Below are 25,615 nucleotides of genomic sequence, written 5' to 3'. Positions count from 1 at the left end.
TTGTGGTGCAGAATTGACATGTAAAATGATTGTATTCTAAGCACCTCGATCAGCCTCAAAGCTAGCTGGTTTTGTTTCGACTCTTCTGGAGATCCTGAATTTCTTGCACTGCAACAGCAACAAGGATTGCATTTTTTGGAGTCTAAAAAATGATACGGCTACTACTAATATGGTATGCTATGTGGGGCTTAACGTCTCAAAGCTCTATGTGGGCTTTGAGAGACGGCACAATGGAGGGCCCCGAATTAATTTCCTCCACCTGAGGTTCTTTATTGTGCGTACTGACATTGCACAGTCCTACGGGCATTTTTGCATTTTGCCTGCATCGAAATGTGGTTGCCATGGCCGAGGTCCGATCACACACCCTTGCGCTTAGCAGCCAAACGCTACAGCCACTAAGCCACTGAGTGGATTGATGCAGCTATATATTATACTAACGGCAAGCTGTGAGTCTATAGTTATAGTGGAGCACCTAACTGTAATAGTAGTGGAATGCTTTGCCAGCTCAAACCCGTTTTTGATTACCATTAGTCCGGTGGAGGAGCCTGTAAGTCAACTTCATGGCCATCACGAAGCAACATGTGTAGGCTGTTGGTCACTCTGCCTTTCTTACTGTATCACACAAATCAGTGGCACTTAGCAAGCCATTGAAGGCTTGCCCACTTAAGTACTCATTGGCTTCAGCAGACAGCTTTTCTGGACCTAGCTGGCTCACCTCGGAAGTTGTTGGCTGTCAGATCAGATACAGCTCAACAGCTCATGCGGAACACTGCCCGACTGAAAGTTTGTCGCCGTGTTACACCTTGCAGTTTATCAACAACATGGCAGTCTGCCTTCTCTACCTGGGCCGGTTGAGCGAATCCGTCAGCCTGCTCGAGACGGCCATGCACGGCGACCCCGTGCTGTGCCTTCACGAGGGTTTCCTCTTCAACGTGTGCACACTCTACGAGCTGCAGTCTTCGGAGGCGATCACCAAGAAGCGGAGCATGCTCCGCCTTGTCGCCAAGCACGCTGGCGACGGCTTCAATGTGGCTTCGCTCAAGCTGCAGCCGGCCAAGACGTGACGCTGACTGGGCAGCGTGCGCTTGTAAACAGTCCGACCTGACCAGTGATGGTGCACGGGCGGTGTGTACCGTGCACATTGAGGTCAGTGGGTACGCAGCTCTTTGACGGACTTGTTGCAACATGAGTTGGTGCCAAGTTCAACAATTCCTCGTTTCACAGAACATAACTCACCCCTGGTCACGTTGGAAGGGTGTGCTGGTCAGTTTAGTATTACACTGAGGTTGACAAAAAAAATAATTGCGATGTGTGGCGTAGCAGGATAATATTTAAAAAAATGTTCACAGTGTGAAGGACAGTTCAAAGCATTTGTGTTTCATACAGCGATGTTCAGATGTATATAGTGACAGTTGAACTTGTTTTTTTGGTCGTGAACATTTTGCTATTCCTTGGTGTGAAGCAAGCTGTAACGAAATACCTGTGGGCAAATATGGATTTGGAAAAGTAGGGCAAGAATGCATGTTGTCTCACATTTACTGTGCATAAACGTATCACGTGGTAAGTGAAACTCTAACGCAGCATGAATGATTACATTACTAAAGGCACCAGCTTTTAAATGCACAACGATTCAACGATTTCGCATTGCGCTTCCTGTTGTCATTTTTTTGGTTGTCCGTGTGTCTGTATTCGGTAGTCTTTGATGACTTTGCTGTACTGCTACTGTTTAACCAGAGATTATTCTCCCAGCAAGTTGATGGTAGCATTTCAACCGTCACAGACATTACCTGCACGGTTGAGCTAGCCATCTAATATTGTTGCTGCAAATTGATATCACAGAAGGATGTAGATGCACCCTTAATATTACTCCCATGTGTTGATAATTATTCAAGCCTCACATGCATAACTGTAGAAAACCGTGCTGTAGGTGCTTTTGCTCCGCTGAAGGTGTGCGATGAAGTCAGTTGCCAACATTCCGAAAACAAATGTTAGCTGTTACTGTGCAGCTTGTTCGTGGCGGAATACATATTGAGAGCTGCAATGAGCGTGATTGTATCGAAATGGTGATGAAGGTTGTGGTGGGATGGCATTGATAGGTATGGTAAAGCCAGATTAACAATGATAACATAACAGTGGCTTGTGAAGGGATAGGGGGATGACATTTGCTGCGAACCTAGTTGTGACATTTCAAACTGTAGTTTTGTCACTGCACTGCTGCTGCAATACGCTGAACATCTTGTAAATAGAATTGTGGAAGATGGCTATGCATTTGTCATGCAATGCCGGCAAAAAAAAAAATGTTGCTTGAAAATACTGTGGCCTCTAGCTGTTTCTAAAGAACACTCACAGTCACACAGTAATGCTTTTGCCCTCACAGCATGTAAGCAGCCTTAAGTGGAGACTGAAAATTGGTGTTTGAGGAAAGGAAATCGTATCTTGGTGATGGGTCCGAGGACTTTGGGTCCTGTTGTCTTTGTATGGTAAGATTTCCCAACCACGGATTGGTGCCTAAAAATTGTTGACGTCCGTTTGGAATTTGCCATGAGCCCCGCTTAGGTTTTATGGAATCAGAATACGAGCAAAGAGGCATTTATGACTGATAACGAGCACCTCGCAAAAGTTCGCTGGCATGGGTGTAAAATAAAGTTTGTGACAGAGAAGGCAGCGTGACAAAATCTATGGTTTGGTTTTTATTATAAAAACACTCTTCAAAAAACATATCCATACCACTGTGAAAACAAGCTTGCTTTGGAGCAGAAGGTGTATACAACAATAAAAGGAACCATTGTTTTTTAGGCTATGGATGTAATAAGAAGTCTAGTAAATAGAGCAATGCAAAATGCATAAAATAGTACTTCATGCCTTTATTTGCCTGCCATATTGACTCAAAATTAAGCACCCTGTGATCTTAAGCACTGTGTCTTCTGATGACCATATTAAAAAACAAAAACAAACTTGCTTTAGTTCAAAGGTCTCTAGTTCAAAGATCTCTGCTTTAAAAAACGGGGCACTTAAATTTGCGTCAACATGGCAAGCATGTATGATACTTGAATGACTGACATAGTGAACAACAAAAACAGTAAACAACAAATAGAAAATTCATCTTCTTGTGCCACATTTCTATTAATGCCTCTGTAACCAGCTGCGGACAGTCATGCAATGAATGTTAGCCACTTAGCAACAACTCTGTATTATTGCTAGTGAAAATTTTGTAAGACAGTCAAAAGAATGTTAGAGGCAGTCCTGTCCTGCAGGGAATTTTCTGACAGGCATCAACATCACGGTAGGCGCAAATGCATACTGATCTTTGTCAAAAGTGTGTGTCCCATGCTGTTGACAAAGAATGTGTTCAGAAGCTTTATGGAAGCGGCGTAAACACTGCTTCTGATGGTAAGAGCACAGTAGCAGCCCCACTGCACACCTTTGTGAACTAGCGCAGTTAAACCTTAACTGGCCCACTTACTTTCGACAAAGACTGTACTGCACTACTATCCACAGCAGTCTTTGGCACAAATGAAAAGACTAGATCGACGATTTGAGATGCTTCTGACTAGGCACAAGATGAGAAGACAGAGGCTGGTAGTGGCTTGTAAAAAAAAAAAAGATAACAAAAGCTTGCGGAGACATGATCTGAACAAAGCAGGCATAAACAGCAACACAACCAGCAAAAGGCTTTAGATGCGACTAGTGTTCTTTCGTTTGTCTTCTTACTTTGCGATTCTTTGGGGGCCTGTCAACGAAAGATCACAGCACAACCCTGACTACATGAGACCCAACCAAGAACATCAAAAAGAAGTTTGGAAGTTACAAAATGTTGGCTGGTAGGGTTCTGTCATCTCTGCTACTGATCTCCGGCCCCTAGAAAACCGTTGGGGTTCTTCTTCTGCCAGTTCCACATGTCCTTGCCTTGAGAAGAAAAACAGAAATAAAACATTAATTCATTGTTCAACAATTTCAGCCATGTATATATATATCTGTGTAAGACCGAGATAGAAAATGGTTTATGATTTATGGGGGTTTACGTCCCAGAGCGACTCAGGCTATGAGGGATGTTGCAGTGAAGGGCTCTGGAAATTTTGACCACCTGGGGTTCTCTAACGTGCACTGACATCGCACAGTACACGGGCCTCTAGAATTTCGCCTCCATCGAAATTCAGCCGCCGCGGCCAGGATCGAAACCCGCGTCTTTCGGGTCAGCAGCCGAGCTCCATAACCACTGAGCCACCGCAGCAGCCCTGCCAGATAACAGATGTGCGTACTGTGTGGCTTTGTTATTTTTTCGATTTGCAATCTGACATGCCCTGCTTATACAATTTTAATCCTAACTGATAAATTATGATCAATGACTTTCGAGAGAAGATAATGAACATGCACGTAAGACAACTTTATGTTTCTTTGACTATTAACGGTGTAGCTAGCCACAGCAAATTACTGCCACAAAAGACTACAAAGAACATGAAATCTGTATTAACGTTTTTGTCGCCACAGACGGTACGAGGAGTCAACTAACGTGTGGAGTGCCTTTCAGGCAGTCGCATGGCGGCTCCGATTTTGCTTTTATTGTGTTTTTTTTAGGTTTCCGTGAGCAGATAGATCCAGTCAGAAGCTACATAGCCGCAAATTAGGCCCACGGAAATAAAAATATGCGTGGACTCTGCTTTCGCCGATCGCTACGTATCACTCCGCCGATGGCAGAGCGAGCGGCAAGCTGCCACGGGACTGGCTGAAAGGTTGGTCGACTCCTCCCACCGTCTGTGGTGAGTTCAAAAAAAGATGGGAGCCGGGACATTTAATCAGATTCAAACTATGGAAACTGGCCGCACAGGACAGTAATTCGAAGTTTCTAAGAATGCTCGGAATGTGTACATCGATTTCCCGCAGTAAAAAGACGAGTTCAGATTCTTTTTTAGTGCACGTTTAAAGAAATGAGAAGTGTCAGAGTTTTAATTTGGTTAAAGCGATTATGTGAAAGCACGGGTAGTAGTATCGGTGCACGAAGAAAACTGCGTGCAATGCGCAACGCCAGAGTGGGTCGCAGTTTAACATGAGGCGTGGTCAGCTGCGGCGATAGCCTAGTGCTCTCGCACAGTGGCCTGCGAAGCTGATCTGTTCACGGTGTTGCGGGTTCGACTCCCAGTCGTGGATACTGATTTGATTTCTTTTTAACTTAATGTGGCGTCTCTGTTGCTAGGCAATGGCACAAGATCCAAAGATGGCAGTGTGTTAGGTCGGTGTTGGTGAGCGTACGAGTGCTTTCGCAGTGAAAGTGGCTGGTTTGTATGGGAACTTGTGCCTCTGCCTGTGCTAAGTGCATGGCGTGACGCAACTCACACATGTCGTAGAGAGACTTCTCAGCCTTCCAGCCAAGCTCCTGCTCGGCACGGGTGGGAACTGCAAACAGCCCGTCAACATCACCCTGTCGCCGTGCGACGATCTTGTAAGGCACCTTGACGCCACTGGCCTCTTCAAACGCGTGGATCACATCCAGCACAGACGACCCGTGGCCTGTGCCCAGGTTGTAGGGCTGCAGACAGAGGGCGCTACATGTTGCTAAACCTCAACATTTTGATCCTTGGCCAAGCAGACCAGTTAAAGGGCAACAGAAGACAGAGAAAAGAAAGGCTTAGTCAAACGAAATAGTGTGCTGCTAAAACACCAGTCTATAATTTTGTGCTTTGCTTAAACACTACAGTGCTCCTTGCCTTTCTCTGCTTTGGTGATTCAAAGCAGCAAGTGGTTGTGTTCATGCAGGGGGACTACTAGCGAGCTGAGATAAATACTACAGTTTCTTTTCTCGAAAGTGAGAGAGGGACACCAACCTTGCATCCGTCTATGTCTCCAGCCATGACCTTGTCTAGGGTTGCCACATGACCTTTCGCAAGGTCGACCACGTGTATGTAGTCTCGCACACCTGCATCGCGCCAAAATACGCACACCTTGCAGGCAACCTTTCTCTTGGTTCCTCTCGGCTGCTAATCATTATAAAAAAAAAGCAGCAATAATAGTAGCTACTTTTGATTTCACTATTACTACAGGCATGAATTACAGGTTGCACGAGGTTCAACTGTGAAGCAGTGATCTTTGTGCCGAGAGAAGTTTACAGTGAAGTATTTCTGTCAGCTGCGTGTCAGCCATGCATAGCGTTCTTTTCTCATCGAGAAAGAAACTGCTTTCCCCCGACACAGTGCAGCTAATCCATAAATGCACAAAGGCATCTTTGTCAGCACTGGTAGCATTCACTAGGTTGGGTGACAAAAGTAAGAAAGAAAAATAATGCAGCGACTGAGGAACTTGAACTACAGCAATGAAGGGCAGGTTGGGCAGCTAACTGACTGTTAAACTAGTACCTTCTACTGCATGCACCACACAAGCCAAGAAGTATTACACCAGTTTAATGTTTTGCTAGTTTATCAATGTACTGTGCTGCTAGATGGCAGCGCTGTATTTCTAAACAGTTGCACACTTAATAGGAGTGACTTAAGGGGGGGGATCCTGTTCCTCTAAAAAAAAATTTTTGTTAATGAAGTCACAATTATGCAATCTTCAGGGAACATGTATTTTTGTGTGCTGATTCTAAATATGTCATTTAGATTCATGTAAAAGAAATTCCTGTGCACGTATGCAATATGTCATGCAAGTATTTTGGAGAGAGCATTTCATTAATTTTGCTGCAGGGAACTTGCTGAAATGCATGCTATTGGTTTGTCTTGGCCTCAAGGAGTGTAATAAGGGTGCAAAGTAGTTATGGGGTTTTGAAGTCACCACTTCAGAAACTGGAAGAAAAGTTGGTGTCCGTGTTTCTGGAATGTCAACTTAACAACCTTAAAACTCAACGCTTATGATAGGCAGGATGATAATTTTACCCTTATTTCACTCCATGATGTCAGGGCAAACCAATCATAAACATTTCAGCAAGTTCCCTGTAGCAAACTTTCTTAGAAGCTCACTCAAAAAAATTATAATATAATGCATAAGTTCACAAGGACTTGTTTTACATGAATCTAAATGACATTTAGAATTGGCACACAAAAATACATAATTTTTGAAGACTCCATAATTGTGACTTCATTAATTAAAATTTTCTTTTAAAGAGCAGGGTCTCTTCTTAATTCACATGTTAACTCCATGAGGTCTAGTCATCCACTCCAGAGGTGTACACAGCAGGAGACGGAGCAAGCACCTTGACAACAACTTCAATGTTTCCGAGGGCCTAAGTGCCCACGAGCACTAAGTTGGGAACTTTGGTTTAAGTGTTTCAACCACTGAAGCACTGCGTTAATGTGCACTGGTAATGTGCAGTCGGAAAGAAGGGATTTGCAAGAGAGGGAACCAAACGCAGCTCACCCGTGCCATCGTGGGTGTCGAAGTCGTTGCCGAAAACGGACAGCTCGGGGCGTCGGCCGATGGCCACTTGCGACACGTACGGCATGAGGTTGTTGGGCACTCCCTGGGGATCCTCGCCAATGTAGCCAGACTCGTGAGCACCCACCGGGTTGAAGTAGCGGAGCAGAACTATCGACCAGCCCTGGAAGGGAAAACGTAATATCAGCGTCGGCTGTCCGAGTTGTGTGTTCACACTCCACTGCTAGTGTTATCAGTGGTGCAGAAGCTTGAGGTTGGTTTAGCCAAGACAAAAGCGCAAGCAGCAAGAGAAGGCCGCAGAACAAGTGCGAAATAGTCCTGGAAGAGCAGGAGCACACTGAAACTCCCTTGGATGTCCCACAGATGTCCGTAGGACGTCCATACGACGTCCAAGGGAGTTTCAGTGTCCATTGTGTACTTAGGGAGTCGCAGTGTCAAGCAGTGCAGCACTTCACAGCACCGGCACTACCATCGACGAGGAAAGATGGAACAAGCAACTCTTCTGGTAGTGACTGTGCTGTGTACTTCAGTGGCCAGTTTTGGGCAAAACAGTGATTTTATGTTGGTTCTGAATGGACCGGGCAAGCCACTAACAATTTCAAAATAGGAGATCTCTGCAAGATCTGACTGTAAGTGACTAGTTTGTATGAGCAAGTTCCTTAGTGTTCTACGCCGCCGCGGTGGCTCAGTGGCTATGGTGCTCGGCTGCTGTCCCGAAAGACGCGGGTTCGATCCCGGCCGCGGCGGCTAAATTTCTTTGGAGGAGAAATTCGAGGCCCGTGTACTGTGCGATGTCAGTGCACGTTAAAGAACCCCAGGTGGTCGAAATTTCCGGAGCCCTCCACTATGGCGTCTCTCATAGCCTTAGTCGCTTTGGGACTTTAAACCCCATAAACCAAACCAAACCTTAGTGTTCTTGGCCAACACCTACAATATCTGCACAACTATAAATTCACAAAAAGCATTCTTAATTGCTTACTTCTCAGTTAAAAATGTTGTAGAAATACATGTAAAGGTCTCTCCAGTATGGAAATCAACGACCACTTTGCACAAAAATAATGTTTTTGGTAGAAAATGACTGATGGATTTTGTACGCCCAAAGGAAAACTATTAGAAAATAGGAAAAAGTGTGCTTATGACACTTAATTATGGAGTAATCATCAGTTTAATACTCAAACTTTGTTGCCTTTTATATTAGAGGGAGCTGAACAATAGAATCCAATGGACTGATGCCTTGTAACAACATGAACGCACACACTTCAACAAACAAGACACCACAAGCACTGCGGTTCTTGCGGTTGGCTTTAAAGGGACACTGAGGAGAAATTGAAGTTGGCTTGTATCGACAGAATACCAGCTCCTGATTACAAAAACGCCACTCATACTGACAACAAAGCTCTTGTAACATAGAAAAGAGCAAGAACCAAAATACAGGTATCGCCGCCACAGGCCAAACTCGCAAGTACAAGCGTGATGAGATCATAGGCCAAAACAGTGTTGCTAGAACGAATGGTTCTAGCAACACCAGGAACCGAGAAACCATGCATCACTGAGGCGCAGCCAATGCATGCGCAAATCTCCTTGACGTCGCCAGATGGCGCCACGTGCCTGGCTGCTACGCGCGCTCCTGAAGCATCGGGACAAATCAGCGCCTGTTTTCCGGCGGTAGGCGGGCTCCCGGTATTCCGCTAGCGGTAACAAGGTACACGGTATGCTAAAGGTGTCTATTTGCGAGAACTTCGTTGACGACTTCGAGAACGAGATCCATCGTAACGCTGGCAAAACGCCAGTGCAAACGTAATCGAAGCGACTGTAGCGACGGCCGCAATAGCCGATAAATGCCTTCAACGTGCGGCCGGCGGTAGCTTTCTTTTCGGCTGCTGCTAGGCCGCACTGCTGGCAGCCAGAAATCACGGAGTCTGCGTTACGCCATGTGCACGTCATGTTTCACGTCTCTTAGTCCTGTGTCGTCATAGACGAATCCCAAGTTTGAATCAGAGCGGCGGGAAAAACTTTTTCAACTTCGAATCCAAATTTCTTAGAAATAAATGCATCTTTCGCTGCCGGCCAAGTGGCAACAAAGCCATGACATGCCGAACTATCGGATTTTACTATAAAAAAAATATTAATAGTGCTCTCCTCAGTGTCCCTTTAAAGGGTAAGGTGGCCTTAGAAAAAAAATTTGATGAATAAAGTCACATTTATGAAAATGTCAGGGAATATGTATGCTTGCGTGCAGATTTCAAATGTATAATTTAATGTAAAGTAACTCCTTGTGCTCCTATGTATTATGTTGCTTTCAATACATTTTGCTGGGGGGAACTTGCTAGGTTGCATGCCATTGGTTTCTCTTGACATCCAGCTATGTAATAAGGGCAAGATTGTTATCCTGCCTATCATAGTTGAGTTAGAGGGTTTGAAGTTGCCACTTCACAAACGAGAAGAAAAATTTGTATTCCTGTTTCTGAAGTGACAACTTCGAAATCGCATAACTCAATTTCTATGACGGGCAGGATGAGAATTTTACCCTTACTGCATAGCATGATGTCAAGAGAAACCAATGGCTTGCAATCTAGCAAGTTAACTGCAGTCGAATTTATTGAAAGCTCTCAGCAAAGAGTTACATAACGTATTTGGGATCAGTGCATAAAAATACATGTTCCCCGAAGATTTCGTAATTGAGACTTCATTATTAGAATGTTTTTTTCTAAGGCCTTCTTCCCCCCTTAAGGGGGGGACACTGGTCTTGAAAAAAAAAATTTTTATTAATGAAGTCAGAGTTACGAAATCTTCAGGGAATATGTATTTTTGTGCGCTGATTCTAAATATGTCATTTAATTTCATGTAAAACAATTCCTTGAGCACTTGTGCACTTTTTATGCTAGTATTTTGCGGAGAGTTTTGAAGAAAATTTGCTGTGAGAAACTCGCCGAAATGTATGCCATTGGGTTCTCTTGACGCCAAGGAATACAATAAGGGTAAAATTTTCTTCCTGCCTATCATAGAACTTAAGTTAGAGTTTTGAAGTTGTTGCTTTAGAAATGAGAAGGAAAGTGTGTATCCCTGTTTCTGAAGTGGCAGCTTCAATACCCTATAACTCGAGTTCTATGATAGGCAGGAAGACAATTTTACCCTTATTGTATTCCTTGGTGTCAAGAGAACCCAATGGCATACATTTCAGCGAGTTTCCTGCAGCAAATTTTCTTCAAAACTCTCCGCAGAATACTTGCATAAAAAGTGCATAAGTGCTCAAGGAATTGTTTTACATGAAATTAAATGACATATCTAGAATCAGTGCACAAAAATACATGTGCCCTGAAAATTTCATAACTATGACTAAATTAGTAAAATTTTCTTTTCAAGACCAGTGTCCCCCCTTAATGCTAGTGGATTTGCTTGCGATGGGTTGCGACACAGAGCACACAAGCCCTGGCATGCGACAAATGTGTCTGTTCAAACAAACTGCATAGAAATGACAGTATCACATATGCATCGTGTCAGTTGGTGGTGATCATGTGGAACAGCACGTACCTTCTCTGACACGCTGAGATCCTTGAGCATCTCCTCAATGAAGTACTTGGTACGCCCGTAAGGGTTGGTGCAGGACTGCCCCGTTGGGTGGTCCTCATCGATGGGCAGGTACTGGGGCACACCGTACACCGTGCACGAGCTCGAAAATATCAGCTTCCTCACACCATGGTTCCTCATCACCTGCGTGTGAGCACCGGTTTACTCCGTAGTGGTCCTTCCCGCAAGACACCTTATCATGACTTCAAAGACATGTGAAAACTGTTTTAAGTGTCCTGATAAGTGCGTTACTATCAGCAGCCGTGAAATGGTTTAAAAGTCTCGTATGACTGTGAAGAGCAAAACAGAACTGCCCGAAGATACTCACACACAAAGCACACAAACTTGCGCTTTGCATGTGTGTATTCGTGCCTTCTTTTGTCCCATTGTCTTTGCGCAGTTCTGTCTTGCTCTAACCATGAACCGACTAGCCCAACATCATGTCTTACTTCATGACTGTGAAGTTCAGCTGTAATGTGTGCAGTTTTAGTTTCTTGCATAAAAGCACATAAAAGGAGAGTTCTGCCCAAAATTGCATGTATTCTGCTAACATAGTGAAATTAAACAGCACGAAAATTTCTCTGTCTGGATGAACATCTTATGTGTACAGTTAGATTTTCTTGTGAAAGTCAAATTTGATGCCTTCAAAAGCATGTGCCTATCAACCTCTCAGCACTGGTTGTCTTGTTTTGTCTTAATCAAGCCGAGTGTTCCAATGCCGATCAAACATTCTTCCGTTACAGTTGTTTGATTCTAATAGAGGTGTATCTGCGTTCTCCTTCTCTGTAGTTCATTATGCAAATCCATCATGTCAAAGAAAAATGTTTGTTGCTATTGTCTGAAAACTGCTTCTCAAGGAAGAGCTGACGTGGCAACAAATCACACAAGCTCTAAGAGCCAAAACGAATGTTCATTGTTGAAATTGTAGAGCTAGACTGCAACATATTGTGAGCCCGCATGCAAATATGTAAGTATAGATGCATGAATTGCCCCAGAAGAAAGAAAACAGGAAAAAAGATATCACGATGTTCTAAAGACCGGTATGTGGGGCTAAGCACAGTTATTTGCAAGCCACCACTCTACCTATTCATTTTCTCACTGAGTTTCATGCTACTTGTTTCTGTACAATTCTGTCTATCATCCAAGTATGCAATATTAGCTGTAAAGCTTGTTTTTATTTATTTATTCAATAAACCACTAAAGGCCCTCAATCGAGGGTATTACATAGGGGGGAGCAATGACACACAACGCAAAAAATAAAAATAAAAATGAGCAAGCGCCAAGGTGCAACACATAAGTACAGAAAGCACATGTAGAAAACAAAAGAAATAAACAAAAACCTGTAGTATACATTGTAATTTACACGAAAAAAAGAACAGATAGTGTTTTAGAGGCATAACAACCGCAGGAACAAAACAAAATAACAAAAAAGCTGAATGCAGCATGTGGTAAAATCAATTAGTAAAGCTAAACAGACATTTGGGTAATAAGGTCCTGAAACTTATTAAGATCCCGTTCAGAAGCGATGTGTGATGGTAGATTATTCCAGTCGACTATAGTACGTGGTATGAAAGAGTTAGCAAACGAAGAAGTGTGGCATGATATGCGTTTAACTTTCAGCGGGTGGTCGCGACGTGGAAAAAAAGATTCAGGTGATTGAAAAAAATCGTCATGGAGCAGAACATGATGGTAAAGTTTATGGAAAAGGGTCAAGCGTGATAGTTTCCGGCGAAGTGATAGCGTATCAAGTGCGGTGAGGCTAGTATGACGAGAATAATCAGAAAAGATGAATCTAACGGCACGGTTTTGCAAAGATTCCAAGTCATCTATAAGGTATGTTTGATCCGGGTCCCAGATGGCCGACGCATATTTGATTTTAGGCCGTATTAAGGTAACGTATGCTAGTTTTTCCAGGTGAAAAGGCACTTGTTTAAGGTTACGTACATGGCTTTTGCCAGATGTAAGCAGGTGGCTGGCACAACCAGCTGTGGGCTGTTCGCACTATGCTCACACCATAAATAAAACAAAGAGAAAGCAAAAAAAAAAGAAAGTGAGGAAGGGGGTGAAGTAGGATACACTGCACATGTGCGTGCAAGGACAAAGGCATTGACGCATATGCAAATGTGCGGTAACTCACGTCGAGCAGGTTTACAGTTCCACCTAGGTTGTTGCGGTAGTAGTCCAGTGGAATTTGCCACGACTCGCCGACGGCTTTGAGTGCCGCAAAGTGGATGACGCAGTCAAAGCGGTGCTGCATAGACAGGGAGAAAAATAAGTTCATCATTGTGGCTTACGGCGTTGCTTTCAAGTTTATTCTAGCTAAGCCCCATTCAAATGATACACCTATTTTGCCTATAACCTCAATCTTCAGACAGTTTGATCATCTCCAAATGCACATCTCGATTTTTCGTGCCTGCATCTTCAAACAGCTTGTTAGCATATATCAAAATAAAGTACTTTTAAGTCTGGAAGTTCCCCAGGCTCAGAAAAAAAATTCTGCAGCTGCAGGTCTGATAACTTTCCTTCAAGATTTTTCTCCGCGCTCTGCGCTGCTGGTTTTTATGTCTTCCAAAGCATGCCTTATGCTAGGATGTGTATTCAGTTAAGAGCATATGCAGCAGAACAGATTTAAATCAGAATTATAAATAAATCTACCTCTAAAGCTTAAGAAACCTGGAGCTTGTTTGGCCATCACGAATGGAACTGATTTAAACATAGCAACCAATGTGAAAGAGGGCAAGCTCTTTTCTGGTGTGAAAGAAGACTTGGGCAGAGTTGCAATGGCCAGCCCAACTGATGTCTCTTGTGCTGCTGTGAAGGTAATTGGGTGTGTTGGCATGATTGCATTTTGACACAGTGCAATGCACATATCGAGGCCAATAGAAAGGAAGCACGATGAGGAAGATAGAAAGTAGAAAAGAAGGAAGGGGGTTCGGTGAGGTAGCAGTTATGTGCTGTTAGTCAGCACTCATGATTTCTTGGCACTGGCACAGTGCGAATATGCTTTGTCTTAAGATGCTTTTAAGCTATATACTTCGGTCTGTTTTTCTTGAATCAATGTTGTGTCACGCTTGCCTTCTTAAAGATGTCGTCAATGGCATCTTGGTCCAGTAGGTCTGCCTTGTAGAATGTCACTGACTTGCCGGTCAGTTCCTGGACCCTTCGTAAGCTCTCTGGCATTTTGCCTTCCTTATCTGGAACAAACAGTGGGCCCATATCAATCTACAATGAGCTGGAAAAATACAAAGAGAGCTTCACCTGTTTGCATAGTGGTAGTGCTATCTACAAAGACATTCACAGCTCTGTGGACTTTTTCGCTAGAAAGTAATGGCTCAGAAGCTGATTGCTATGGACACGACACGACCCATATACATTTTTCATAACAGTGTATATTCGAAGATTGGAAAAGCTAAAGCTGGGTTGTGTCATTGGTACATACTCCCTGGTCTTAGCTCCTTGAAGTTACACATTTATATGGTGTGTTTTCTTGATGAGTAAATCATTCAAACCATCCGGCTTTAGCAGAGGAATTTTTTTTCTTTAAGTCGGTAGAATTTTTCTCTTTTTTTTTTTTTTAATCAGAGCTCAGCAAATCGTAAGCTGCTAGCTCAGGTAGTGTTCGTTCACATCACTGCTTACCCTGCACGGCATTAGCAAGTATCTGCAATGAGCGAAAGGTCGCTTTGAAAGACGCTTAGCTTTCACGCAAACACTAAAACAAACAAAAAAAAGGTCACGTCTCAGCACAACTTGTGCGTCGTCTGCTTCGAGAAGCGACGCATGCGCGGTAAGGCGCGCGCGTAACAGCAGACGCACGCGCACCGCTACGACAGCTGTAAGATATGAGCGTCGCCGAAAGAAAGAAAAATCGAAAAAGACGGCTGCGAGAAACAGCCACAGAAACAATTGCATCAATCGCCGTACCCGGATGAGCGTTGTGGAAATTGTCCATGACGACGACATCGTAGCCGGCGTTGAGCAGTTCGAGGACGGTGTGGCTACCCACGTAGCCGGCGCCTCCGGTCACGAATATGCTGCCCTTGGACATCTTGCGCACACTCCCGCCAGAGAAGATGACACCTATCAAGAAACGACCTTTGGATCGAGGGCCGCACGTAGTACGTCCGTTCGAGACGGTGACGCAAGAGAATGTCGCACACCGCTATTACACTGACAAAACTGCGCGCCGCACTAAATGAATATTAATGGTATTTTTTGTTTTCGCAGTATCGGAAGCTCTGTAGAGATCTCTAAAGCGTGTTCACACAGTTCCGACGTCTCTGTCGGAGCACGATCAAGCAGCGCGCGCCGTTATCGCGTTCCATTCATTCGACGGTCAATTTCCGGTCATCTCGAAATCTACGCTCGCGGCGAAAGGTTCGAAATTCTCGGCAAACAGATAAGCGGGAGGCGTTCTTTCTACTCACGTTGACGCGCTACGTGGTGCAGTGGGGATATCGATGCGACTACTGTTCTATCGCCTCAACCAAGTCAGCTGCACGACCACATCACCAACTCGAGAACCCTCCTCCAAGGCAGTCCTCTGTTTCGGTTTCCGTGCGGCACCTTAGCGCCACCAAACCACGAATTCTAACATTATTACAAAAAAAAAAAAACAAACAGTTATGAGGCACAAACTTTGGGCTGGAATATTGGAAATCTGTCTAGATAGCCTTTGCACAGCAACAGTAATTGTTTTGTTATATTTTGAAGCTACTGTAACCTGAAATGCTGACAGGAAATGCTATGACCACGCCTGTGAAAAACAACAGGGAGCGCTGTGAAACTTCCGGTCTGTCTTTGCCGTGCATTCGAACCGTGTAGGAAGCTGTGAATGTGCGGCGATTTTCGATTATTTTTCGGTGATATTCTTTAGCTGAGTGCCTCACATCGCTCCCATTCATCGGAGCAGACATGGAGTGTCTTGTGGGCATCGCTTTTAAAGACTTTGCGCTGATGGCAGCCGACAGGACGACTGCGTTCAGCATCATGGTTCTCAAGCACGGTGAGTGTGCGCTTTTGCATTGCGCCGTTTTCTCATCCCGTACTGATCTCCTAACGGCTCGGGCGAAGTTGAAAAGTTTGCTGGCGGACATGCAACGTTTTGTAAAGACTTCGCGCACATTAGAGCAGCTGTACACTACTCCGTGTGCTTCAAATGTGCCGGCTCGTATGTGACGGTAGATGCTATACAGCTTGTTTTCAGCTGCAAGTCCTGTTGGCGAGATTTTCTCGAGTGCATGTAAACGTTTCAAGTCTTTAGTTGGCTTACAGACGAAGTGTGGCTTTTCTCAAAGGCAAAAAATCGCCGGCAGTGCACGATACCCAATTTTCGTACCCGCCTGAAGCGCGATCTGTCGACGCCGAGGCGCACTCCTCGCGTCGCCCATGACGCTTGCGTTTTCGATCAAAAGATTACACCACCATGGCGACGCACTCCGGTTGTGTTGGAGTTGCACAGTCAGGTCGCTGAAAGTGGCCGCATACCTCGCGGTTGGCGCTGCTGTCGCTTGCATGCTCGCGCCGAGCTACATTTGTGGGGGTTGCGTGACGCCGCCAGCGATTAAACCGCGCTCCGGCTGAATGCGCGTCGTGTTGTGTTTGATGTCCGCGACTTTAGTACGTCGCGTTGCCTGTTATGGTCGTTGCGTACTGGTAATCTGCGAGCGCTGTGCCGAGAAACGCGGACGGGTACGCGCTGTGTACGGTCACGTCCTCCCGCGGGAGTCCATGTCCCTACGAGCGCAAACAAAGCCGCGGGTGCTGTTGCTGGGGGCTTGCACCACTGCGACGTGAGTGGTCCGCGGCGGGCCACAACATGGCGATGTGTTGACGGAGAGAGCGGCCCGTTCGCTGGTGTCGTCGAACCTTCGGCCGTGACGGAGGGGAAAGCCCGCCCGGCCGCCGAAGTCACACAAAGAAACCGCGCTCCCAGCCGCGTGGGCCGATGCGTGCCAGGTTGACCGAGCTGCGGCGTGCCATGAGCTTCTCGGGCAAAGCCAAGGCAACAACAAAGACCCCGACGGGCAGCATCGGAGATGACCAAGTCTCGTTCTCGGCGGCGCCGAACGGCGATGTCTGCGACAGCGGTGGCGGTGACAACAATGCCGAGCTGGCCCTCATCGACAGGCAGCTTCCCCGGGAGCTGCTGCTCAAGATCTTCTCCTTCCTGGACGTGGTGTCGCTCTGCCGCTGCGCCCAGGTCTCGAAGGCGTGGAACGTGCTGGCGCTGGACGGCAGCAACTGGCAGACGATCGACCTGTTCGAGTTCCAGCGCGACATCGAGGGCCCCGTGGTGCAGAACATCGCGGTGCGCTGCGGCGGCTTCCTCCGCCGCCTCGGACTGCGCGGCTGCCAAAGCGTCGGCGACGCGGCGATGCAGGCGTTCGCCGCGCACTGCCGCAACATCGAGGCCCTGACGCTGAACGGCTGCCGACGCGTGACGGACGTTACGTGCGAAAGCATCAGCGCTCACTGCCCGCGGCTCGTCGACCTAGACGTCGGCTCGTGCGGTCAGCTGACCGACCGCTCGCTGAGGGCGATCGCCGCGGGCTGCCGGAACCTGGAGCGCCTCGACGTCTCGTGGTCGCAGCAAGTGTCACAAGAGGGCTTCGTCTGCATCGCGCGCGGCTGCCCGCGCCTGCGCTCGCTCGCGGCCAAGGGATGCCCGGGCCTCAACGACGTCGCGTGCGAGGCGCTGGCCGACGGCTGCCGCGCGCTGCGAGCGGTCAGCTTCCACGAGTGCGGTGCCGTGACGGACGCGGGCGTCGTCGCTCTGGCGTCGCGCTGCCCGGACCTGGCGTACGTGGGCCTCTCCAACTGCGCCCAGGTGTCGGACGCCTCGCTGCAGGCGCTGGGCCAGCACTGCCGCGCGCTGCGGACGCTCGAGGTGGCCGGCTGCTCGCGGCTCACCGACGTCGGCTTCCAGGCGCTGGCGCGGAGCTGCGCCAAGCTGGAGCGCATGGACCTCGAGGAGTGCGTACACATCACGGACGCCACGCTGGTGGCGCTGGCCGGCTTCTGCCCGCGCCTCGAGAAGCTCAGCCTGTCGCACTGCGAGCAGCTCACGGACGAAGGCATCCGGCACCTGGCCGCGGGCCTGGAGCGGCTCGCGCTGCTGGAGCTGGACAACTGCCCCTTCGTCTCGGAGGCGTCGCTCGAGTACCTGTCGCGCTGCCCGGCGCTGCGCCGCGTCGACCTCTACGACTGCCAGCTGATCACGCGCGAGGCCGTGGGCAAGTTCAACGCGCGCATGCCCCAGCTCCGCATCCACACGTACTTCCCGCCGCAGCAGGCGCCCCAGGTCGGGCCCCGGCACGAGGGCGGCCGCGACGACGGGGCGCAGCCCCTGCGCGGAGGCCGACCGGGCGCCCCAGGGGCTCACCCGCGCTACTGCCGCTGTTGCGCGATAATCTGACGGGGATTCCCCCCGAGGAATTTTTTTCGTACCTGGAGTGCTTGTTACGGGCGACTCCGTCTTGGGAACCGCGGCCGCTACGCAACGCGTTGGTGGCTTTCCTGCTACGAGCAGCGTCGTTCTGGAAGACGCTGGGAGAAACGGAAAGTCGAAGCAACGAGGCCACTGATGGTTCGCGTGTCAGGAACGGGCGCAATCGTACCCCTTTTGAAACTAAACAAAAAGACGGAATGGCAGTGCTATAAAATGCTGTGCCAGTCTTCAGTGCGGGGTCCCTTTTACTCACTGCACAGCGGCTTGACTCGTTTCCCGGTAATCCTGCCCACGCACTGAAAATGAAGCCAGTTCAAATTTCGTGCATGTAAGGTTTTGCTTGGAGACGGTGCAGGGCACCTCACAGGCAAATGAGCGAGTGGCACTGTGTGGAGGGTTAGCGCCATTTAATTGAGAGAAGGGTGGCTATGCGGCTAGAACTTGCACGATTAAGACTGGTTTAACTGGAAAATTTTACCAATTTATCCAGTTGCGAATAATGGCCTTAATCCCCGACGGCCTTGCTTAGTAAGCATCCCTGTTGTGTGGCTCTTCATAACGGCATGGCTGGAAAAAGGGAGGAGTGTGAAGATTTCTACAAATTGCAAGAGCTCACTGGGGAGGGGATGTGACTCTTTCTACTGACGTAGTTTAGTAATGCTTGATACTTGAAGGTTGCGTGCTCTTGTGTGTGTGTGTGTGTGTGTGTGTGCGCGCATCGTGCGCCTTCGGTGAATGCACCAGGTCATTTTTTAGGTACTCGTGCAAGGGTCTGTGATCCCATGGAGGCCTTTCTATTACCTGCTGCTTTGCTAGCATAGCAATGCTTCTCTTCAACTGTTGTGTGTTTGTGCACCGTGCTGCGGCTGTTCGTTAACTGCCATTGATTAGTTTTGTAATAGTGACTTACCCATGTGTGGCTTTTTCTTTTGCTTGGGCACTTGATTTTTTTTTACAGTATCCATTGAGTTTTGTTTAATGCAAGTGCCTTGTGCTCATTGTTACGAGAGTACAGCAGTAGTGAGAACGGCGTGTTTTGTGTGCTTCTGTGACTTTGCTTCAGACCAAAGCCTTCTGATGAGTCTTTGTGGCATTCTGCTTATGACGGTATGCCTTGTTAGCAGATTTTACGACTGTTTTACATGAGTGCGAAGCCATGGTGGACTCTCTAAGAAGCTTGATAGCTGGCTCTGCGAAGTTCTCGTGACCTTTTGATTGCTTGCTTTGTGTGGCATGCCTCAGGGAACGTGGCATGCCTCAGGGAACTTTGTTGGTTTGAGACATAACAGAAAAGGACAGACGATCTGGACTTTGTTTTGTGGTACAGAATTGCGAGGTTTTCTTAACCCCTGTTGCAGTATCGTTTGGGCTACACAATCTGTGGCATGCCTTTGGTTAGAAGAAAAAAAAGTGTTGCGCAGCTTTGTTGTATTTATTTTGCATTCAGAAGTTTTCACGCTGCTAGCTTTTTAATTCTGTACACATAAATTTCCAGCTTTTGCGTCTTTTGTGTCTTTATTTGCTGTGTTCCTTTGTTTTGTGAGTTGATTGCAACTGGGAGTTGTTGCAGATGCAATTCGACCTGAATTATGAAGCTCCTTTCGGCTCAGTGCAAAGAGAGTGTCGCTAAAACCTCCACAGCCCGCCGTTTCATTGCTTGTGGTGACTGGTCTTATTCCTTGGGTTATGGGCCACCTTCTCGAGCTTGTAGCTTTTTTTTTTTTTCGTTGAGGTTCCTGCGGGTTAGTGCCGCACTTGTGTTTTTAGGCTGGTAGGTTCCCTGTGAAGTTCTCAGCCCATTGCCTTACATCACATTACTTGTGTTGGTCTCCTCTGTTTGCCCCCCTTCTTTTAGAAATAAAAGCTGGCCATTTCTCTGCCTAGTTTTAACTACCTTTCACTTGTGAAGCCGATGTAGACTTAAGCTGAGTGTTAGAGTTGGATTGGACTCTGTTGTCAGGGTCATGATTTGTACATCCTGTGAGGATTTGTCTTTTCAGTGCCTTTTCTTAGCGTAGGTGATGTGATGTTAGCTGCAGTTTATTTGGCTATTTATTTGTTCCCCTCCCCACACACTTTTTTTTTTTTCCATTGTGTGATATTCCAAATGTCACAGGCGATGATTCAAAGGGTGCAGGTCCCTCCTTGTTGCTTGAAGCATCGTGATAATGTTCTTGATGCCGGTTGTGGTCTTGTATGTAGCTAGTTATTTGAGGACTTGCTTCGGCAATCTTTTGCCTCCCCTACGTGGAGCTTGAAAACATGTTTGCGAGAGTTGAAGCAGTTGGGGAAAAGCTAAGCTCGGAGTGGAGATACACGATCGAAAGCTCTTGCATATCTGCGTGTTGTTGAAGTTTCATCGTGAACAGTGCGCGTGCAGCCTTTTTGCAAGATGTCTGTCTGAATTGCACTTTGATAAGCTTGGAGTGACTGGTGTCCCCCGTGTGTATTCACGCCGTGTTGTATTCCTCACCTGACCACGTCTATTCGTTGCTAGGCCCGTGTGCGAAGCCTGCCATTTCTTTTTCTTATTGGATTTGTCTTTCAACTGGTTAACTCAAAACAGCGAAGGGCACACAAGTTGTGAATCGCGGTCGGCACTTTCTCCATTCTCCTTCCAGAGTTCGTTGACCTTGCTCCCCTGTTCATTCACCAGAGAGAAAGGCGGCCGTCATGTGACCCTTGTGCTGACGCCCCCGTTTCAAGTTTGTTTTGCAAGTGCAAACAGCCTTGTGCCGTTGTCTTCTTGCAAAAGAAGAAGCCTCTGCGGCGGCAAGGGAGAGGGGGTGTTTGACAGGTCAGGCTTTCTGTTTCGAAACGTCTTCTGGTTGCCATTCCCTCGCCACGATTTCTCGTCTTTTTATCTTCCTTTTCTCTGCCTGCCTGGCCCGTGGTGGGGCTCTCCAGAGTCCAAGGTTGGACGGGGTGGAGATACGTTATCTGTGGCAAGATAGCAGCAACTGTGTATTGCCTGTTGATCTCTTCGCAAAGCTCTACGCTGTCGTCCTTTCAGGGTTTGTGTTGCAAGCTAATTTCGGGGAGGGGGGTTCTTTGTGCCATTCTAGTGATTCCTCCCCCCTTTTTTTCATGTGAGGATTGGCAGGAAGCTGGCTTGTGCATTCCACATTCGATACTTGTATTACCGTGGCCTTGCATTTGTGTCTGCGATCAACCTCTCCCGAGAGTGCAAGAGTTGTCACGCTCTCATTCCAAGTGATGAGGGCACCTGCCTGCCTTTTTCCTGTTTACATTCGTACTGCAGTTATCTTGCACTGAGAGTGCTGTGGAGACTCCATAATGACCAAAGTGAGCGGCTAGTGCCTTTTCTGTTTTTGTCGACACAGCTGTGCTTTTTTTTTACGTCGTCCGTGCCTTAGACAAGAGAAGAGGCGGATTTGACGGCAGTTGCTGCGTGTGCACCGCGAAGCTCGGAGAGCTTACTTGTTAGGCGAGCTGTGCACGTCTTTGCTGCAGCTGTAGGTGTAGTGCCTTGTGGTGGTGTAGAGCTAATTGATGGTGCCTGCGTTTTGGTGTTGGTTGGGCGGGAGTTTGGTGTAGTGTCGCGGGTGCACGCACATTTTGTGTGCGTGTAATGCCAGTATCCACATTTCACTTGGTTGGTGCTCAAAGTGATTGATGGCCAATGCTGTGAAAGTTTGATGCCCAAAGGTATTTATGAAGGTGACTAGCCTTACTGTAGGCCACAGTGTGGTGCCTGGGAAATGGTGCGATGTCGATGAGGAGCTCAGTGAGCAGGCCTTTTTTTTTTTCTTACTGCTGCTAGAGCCATCCAAGAGAGGTTCTTGCAGTCGTGTGTTGAATACGAATAGCAGGCACAGAACAAATAGGGCATGTGGAGTGTAGCTCCTGTAAGTCGTTTAATTAGCAGTTGTATTAATAGCTGGAAAATGAGTGTGCGATCTCCTAATATAGCAGACCTTTGCTGCTCCAGACCTGCTGTTCGTGTTCAACTTGCTCGGTGCGTTTCGAATTGGCCTTTAGGCTGGTTCATTTCGTTTGCTATGCGGTTTCCTTTCGTTTCCAATGTCCAATGCCTTATTGTTTGAGAAATGCTTGAACACTGTCATATTGTGATGCCATCTGTGTACTTGGTGGAAGCAGCACGCAGCTGTCTGCACTGTGAAGGTAACGGAAGAGGAATTCAGTTTGTGTTTAGCATCAGTTTCACCTCTGGTTTTGGTACTTTGAATCGTGGCTCAAATGCCTCGCTGCTTCCTTACCAAGTTGATATCCAGAGTGGGCTGACATCTGACGTTAGTGCTGGACATGCAGCTCGACGACCAACTGTGCCTTTGTGTGCGATTCCGAGGTAAAAGACGGGCAACCCGGAGCGAGAAGAGAAAAGTTTGGTTATGTTAATGTGAGCTGACGCGCTTTTGTGCTGTTAGAAGTCCGCATGTTTGTTTTCTCTTTGTTTCTAAGTGTGTCTTGTAACAAAGTGGTAGCTACCTCGTTTGTACTGGTGTGCCGGACTAGTACGGTCCTTTGGAGGAACACAGAATCAACTCCAAAGTTAAATGCTGCTCATGCAGGGTGCTGAGAGCCTAGGGAAATGTTCCAAAGAGGCTGGCAGGCATACAAAACGGAGCAGCTCTTTTTACGAGATGTGATCTTTGTAGAGAAAGCTGGGAATGGGGCATTCATGCCGTGAGGTGATCGGTGTACGCCATGACGTGCAAGTGCTTGGAGTGAATGTCAACCAGGGTAGGGCGCCTAAAGACATTTTATGGGATATGCGGTTATTAGTTATCGTTATTTTTGCATGAAATGCAATCAGATCTGGCGTATATAGGTACCTTTTTTATGCTGACTTCATTTCGTCAGAACTAGCTTGTATATTTGCCCTGTATTTACTGCTAACACCTTCGTGAAGTCGTCCCAGGGCGTTAAGTAATCAAGGAGAAAGTGCGGAAGTTTTTTATGTCAGCATGATCGCAAAGCCCTGCTTCAGGCGATAAAGCTATTCGTTCTTTTTTTTTAGATGCACATTTCATATTTACAAAATAATATTTCTTACAAAAATAGCATAAAAAAAAAATCGGGAGCTTTATTACACTCCTTGACATCTCGTGAGGTGTGAAAAATGGAATAATTCCACTGTCGTTGGTTACGAAATGCCGAAGTGATGAGTGACTGCAGTAGCAGAAGGTGAAAGTGGAGAAAACCAGCCTTAAAGGTTGTTCCCTCCTTTGTTGCCCCTTATGCTTTTGGTCACAGAAATGCAGCTCTGTTCTTTGACCTCTCCTTTTACCAGTGATACTAAGGTGGGACTCTCTCGGTGGAAACCCGCTGAATTTCTGATGCACCGTGGCCGTCACAGGCACAATTATCGATGACCACTTATGTAAGAAACATTGCTTTCTAAATTTCTTATCATGCTTCACTATAACTTTTCGGTACGAGACAGGTGAAGGTCAGAGGGTTCTGAAAAGAAAAAAAAAAAGTCAAATTTTCTCCAAATTGACATTTTATTTACCGCATCCCCCCATAAGTGTCTGGCCCTTGAGCTCTCCGTGTTGCAACATTTCGTTACACTTTGAGGCTGTATGGTATTTGAGCCGAGTGCAATTACTGTAAGGGCTTCACGCAGTGTGTAAAGAACAAAATTTTGTTTTTAGTGTGTAAAAAAGGAAACAATTTTGTTTTTGCACCTTCAAGGCCCATAAACATACTTGTTTGCTCTTTGCCTACTTGGACGTCATGGTCAGACATTTTGTTGCCTTTAGGCGTGACTAAAGGCCTTCACAAGCTTTTTCTTTTGTCTTCTGAGAGCACATGGCTACTTGATAAGAAAAGAAGCTCAACACATGCAGTTAATGGCTGTTTGCTGGAGTGTGACAACTCTTTGGAGAGGAACCATTTGGCCTAATGCCCACGGCTTCACCGAGGTGTTGGGGTGGCACACCATTTGTCGAGGAATAGAATTTTGATCTCGGACCACTACGTTAGTTCAACTGTTTGCCATTACTCAACTTTCGCATGTTGAAGTATTCCAGTGATTTACACTGTGAAGGCGGTGCATACTGACAGTGCGAGAACATCAAAGTATGCGGCGGCAGTCCCATGAAGCCTGTGGTTAAGTGCCTTCACACATTTCTCTGCCACTCTCTTAAGGTCTTCTTTTGCCGTGGCCACAGGCGCTTTTTTTTTTCTTCCACCTTTTCTTTCTGAGGCTTTTGCAGCGCACATTGTTTTCATTCTTAGACGGACAAGACGAGCTCTCAAATCGACTGTTTTTGCAGAACAATAAAGGGCACTGTCTTGTTCCTTTTCTCCGACGTCTCCTGTGTCCGTCATTTGTGGGAAGCACGTGTTGTTTTCGGTGCTTTTTGCATCGACGTGGACTTTTGAGGCATGCAAAACGGTGCTATTCTGAGAACGCTTGACAGGTGGATTTATTGCCTGTCGTTCAAGTAGATGATAAAAAGTGGGAATGGTGTGAAATTTCGAAGTCGACCTGCTTTATGATTCAGTTACCACCTCGGTGCTTGTTGACTTGCACGGCCAGAATTTCAGACTTATAGAAATGGAACTGGCTGCTATTCGGTAATAGCTAGTACTATTTCGAGAGTGATGCATTGGGTTCTGCAGTTCTATTAGGGAGTTTTTGAAGTGATTTTGCATGAGGCTACTGCTGTTGGCATGCCATACAACTTCTTTTTTAAATACGCAAAACAGCTGGTCAGCTCGTAAGGCACTGCATGGTGTGGGTCAGCTCGGAAAGAAGCCAGGTTTTGCCCACAGTGGTAACCTCTTCAAGAGAGCCCTAGTGATTTCTGTCAAAAGTTTGTCAACTAGACCAGTAATAGAAGGCCCCATAGGCTCGCATGTTCACAACGGGGGAAGCTGGCTGGTCTAGGATTCGGAGGTTAAACGTCTCATTGTCTGGCGCTGTCACATGTACTAAAAGTTGCTCAAAACATGGTTGAAGGTAAGGTGTGGGCCATTGATGGCTGGTGCTGGAAATCGTATGCAGTGCTTGTGTCTGGTAGCCTTCAAAAGTGGTTCATGGTTTGTACCCTTGTTACATGGGCTGTTTCAGCTGCCGTCCAGTTGAATGGCATTGTGCTGGGTTACATGGCACATTCTGCGAAACTCTAGTTTGTCCTCTGCATCATGTGCTCAAGCCATATTTATTTATTTTTTTTTATATTTATACAAATACCTCACAGGTTCCACACATGGAACATTGTGTGAGGGGAAGGGTTACAATAT

General features: G+C 46.7%; 4 protein-coding genes across 4 annotated transcripts in view; 3 read left to right on the top strand and 1 right to left on the bottom strand.

Moving 5' to 3' along the window:
- The window catches only part of LOC149335935 (trafficking protein particle complex subunit 12), a 23,446-nt gene extending 19,494 nt beyond the window's left edge, over positions 1-3,952 (top strand). The window contains exon 14 of the mRNA XM_089552479.1: positions 810-3,952. Coding sequence (XP_089408605.1) covers positions 810-1,064 — 255 coding nt within the window. The 3' untranslated portion in view covers positions 1,065-3,952. The remainder of the gene's footprint in view (positions 1-809) is intronic.
- Gale (UDP-galactose 4'-epimerase) lies at positions 2,662-15,928 on the bottom strand. The gene is made up of 9 exons (XM_089552482.1): positions 15,357-15,928; positions 14,854-15,009; positions 14,005-14,123; positions 13,067-13,180; positions 10,894-11,073; positions 7,345-7,525; positions 5,820-5,911; positions 5,332-5,524; positions 2,662-3,906 (listed from the first exon to the last, which is right to left on the bottom strand). The coding sequence occupies exons 2-9, from the start codon at positions 14,975-14,977 to the stop codon at positions 3,842-3,844; spliced, it is 1,068 nt and encodes a 355-aa protein (XP_089408608.1). The 5' UTR covers positions 14,978-15,009; positions 15,357-15,928; the 3' UTR covers positions 2,662-3,841.
- Positions 15,701-25,615, top strand: part of Prosbeta4 (Proteasome beta4 subunit) — a 25,407-nt gene continuing 15,492 nt past the window's right edge. Inside the window, exon 1 of the mRNA XM_089552484.1 lies at positions 15,701-15,934. Coding sequence (XP_089408610.1) covers positions 15,844-15,934 — 91 coding nt within the window. The 5' untranslated portion in view covers positions 15,701-15,843. The remainder of the gene's footprint in view (positions 15,935-25,615) is intronic.
- On the top strand, positions 16,027-24,673 carry LOC149335933 (uncharacterized). The gene has a single exon (XM_089552480.1). It carries the CDS (start codon positions 16,877-16,879, stop codon positions 18,344-18,346), a length of 1,470 nt encoding a protein of 489 aa, XP_089408606.1. The 5' UTR covers positions 16,027-16,876; the 3' UTR covers positions 18,347-24,673.

Source organism: Amblyomma mixtum, chromosome 7, assembly GCF_055824585.1.
Source record: "Amblyomma mixtum isolate Tamu chromosome 7, ASM5582458v1, whole genome shotgun sequence".
In the NCBI taxonomy this organism is placed as follows: Eukaryota; Metazoa; Arthropoda; class Arachnida; order Ixodida; family Ixodidae; genus Amblyomma; species Amblyomma mixtum.
The sequence above is the reverse complement of the archived record's forward strand: the minus strand, read 5'-3'. Positions and strand labels throughout refer to the sequence as shown.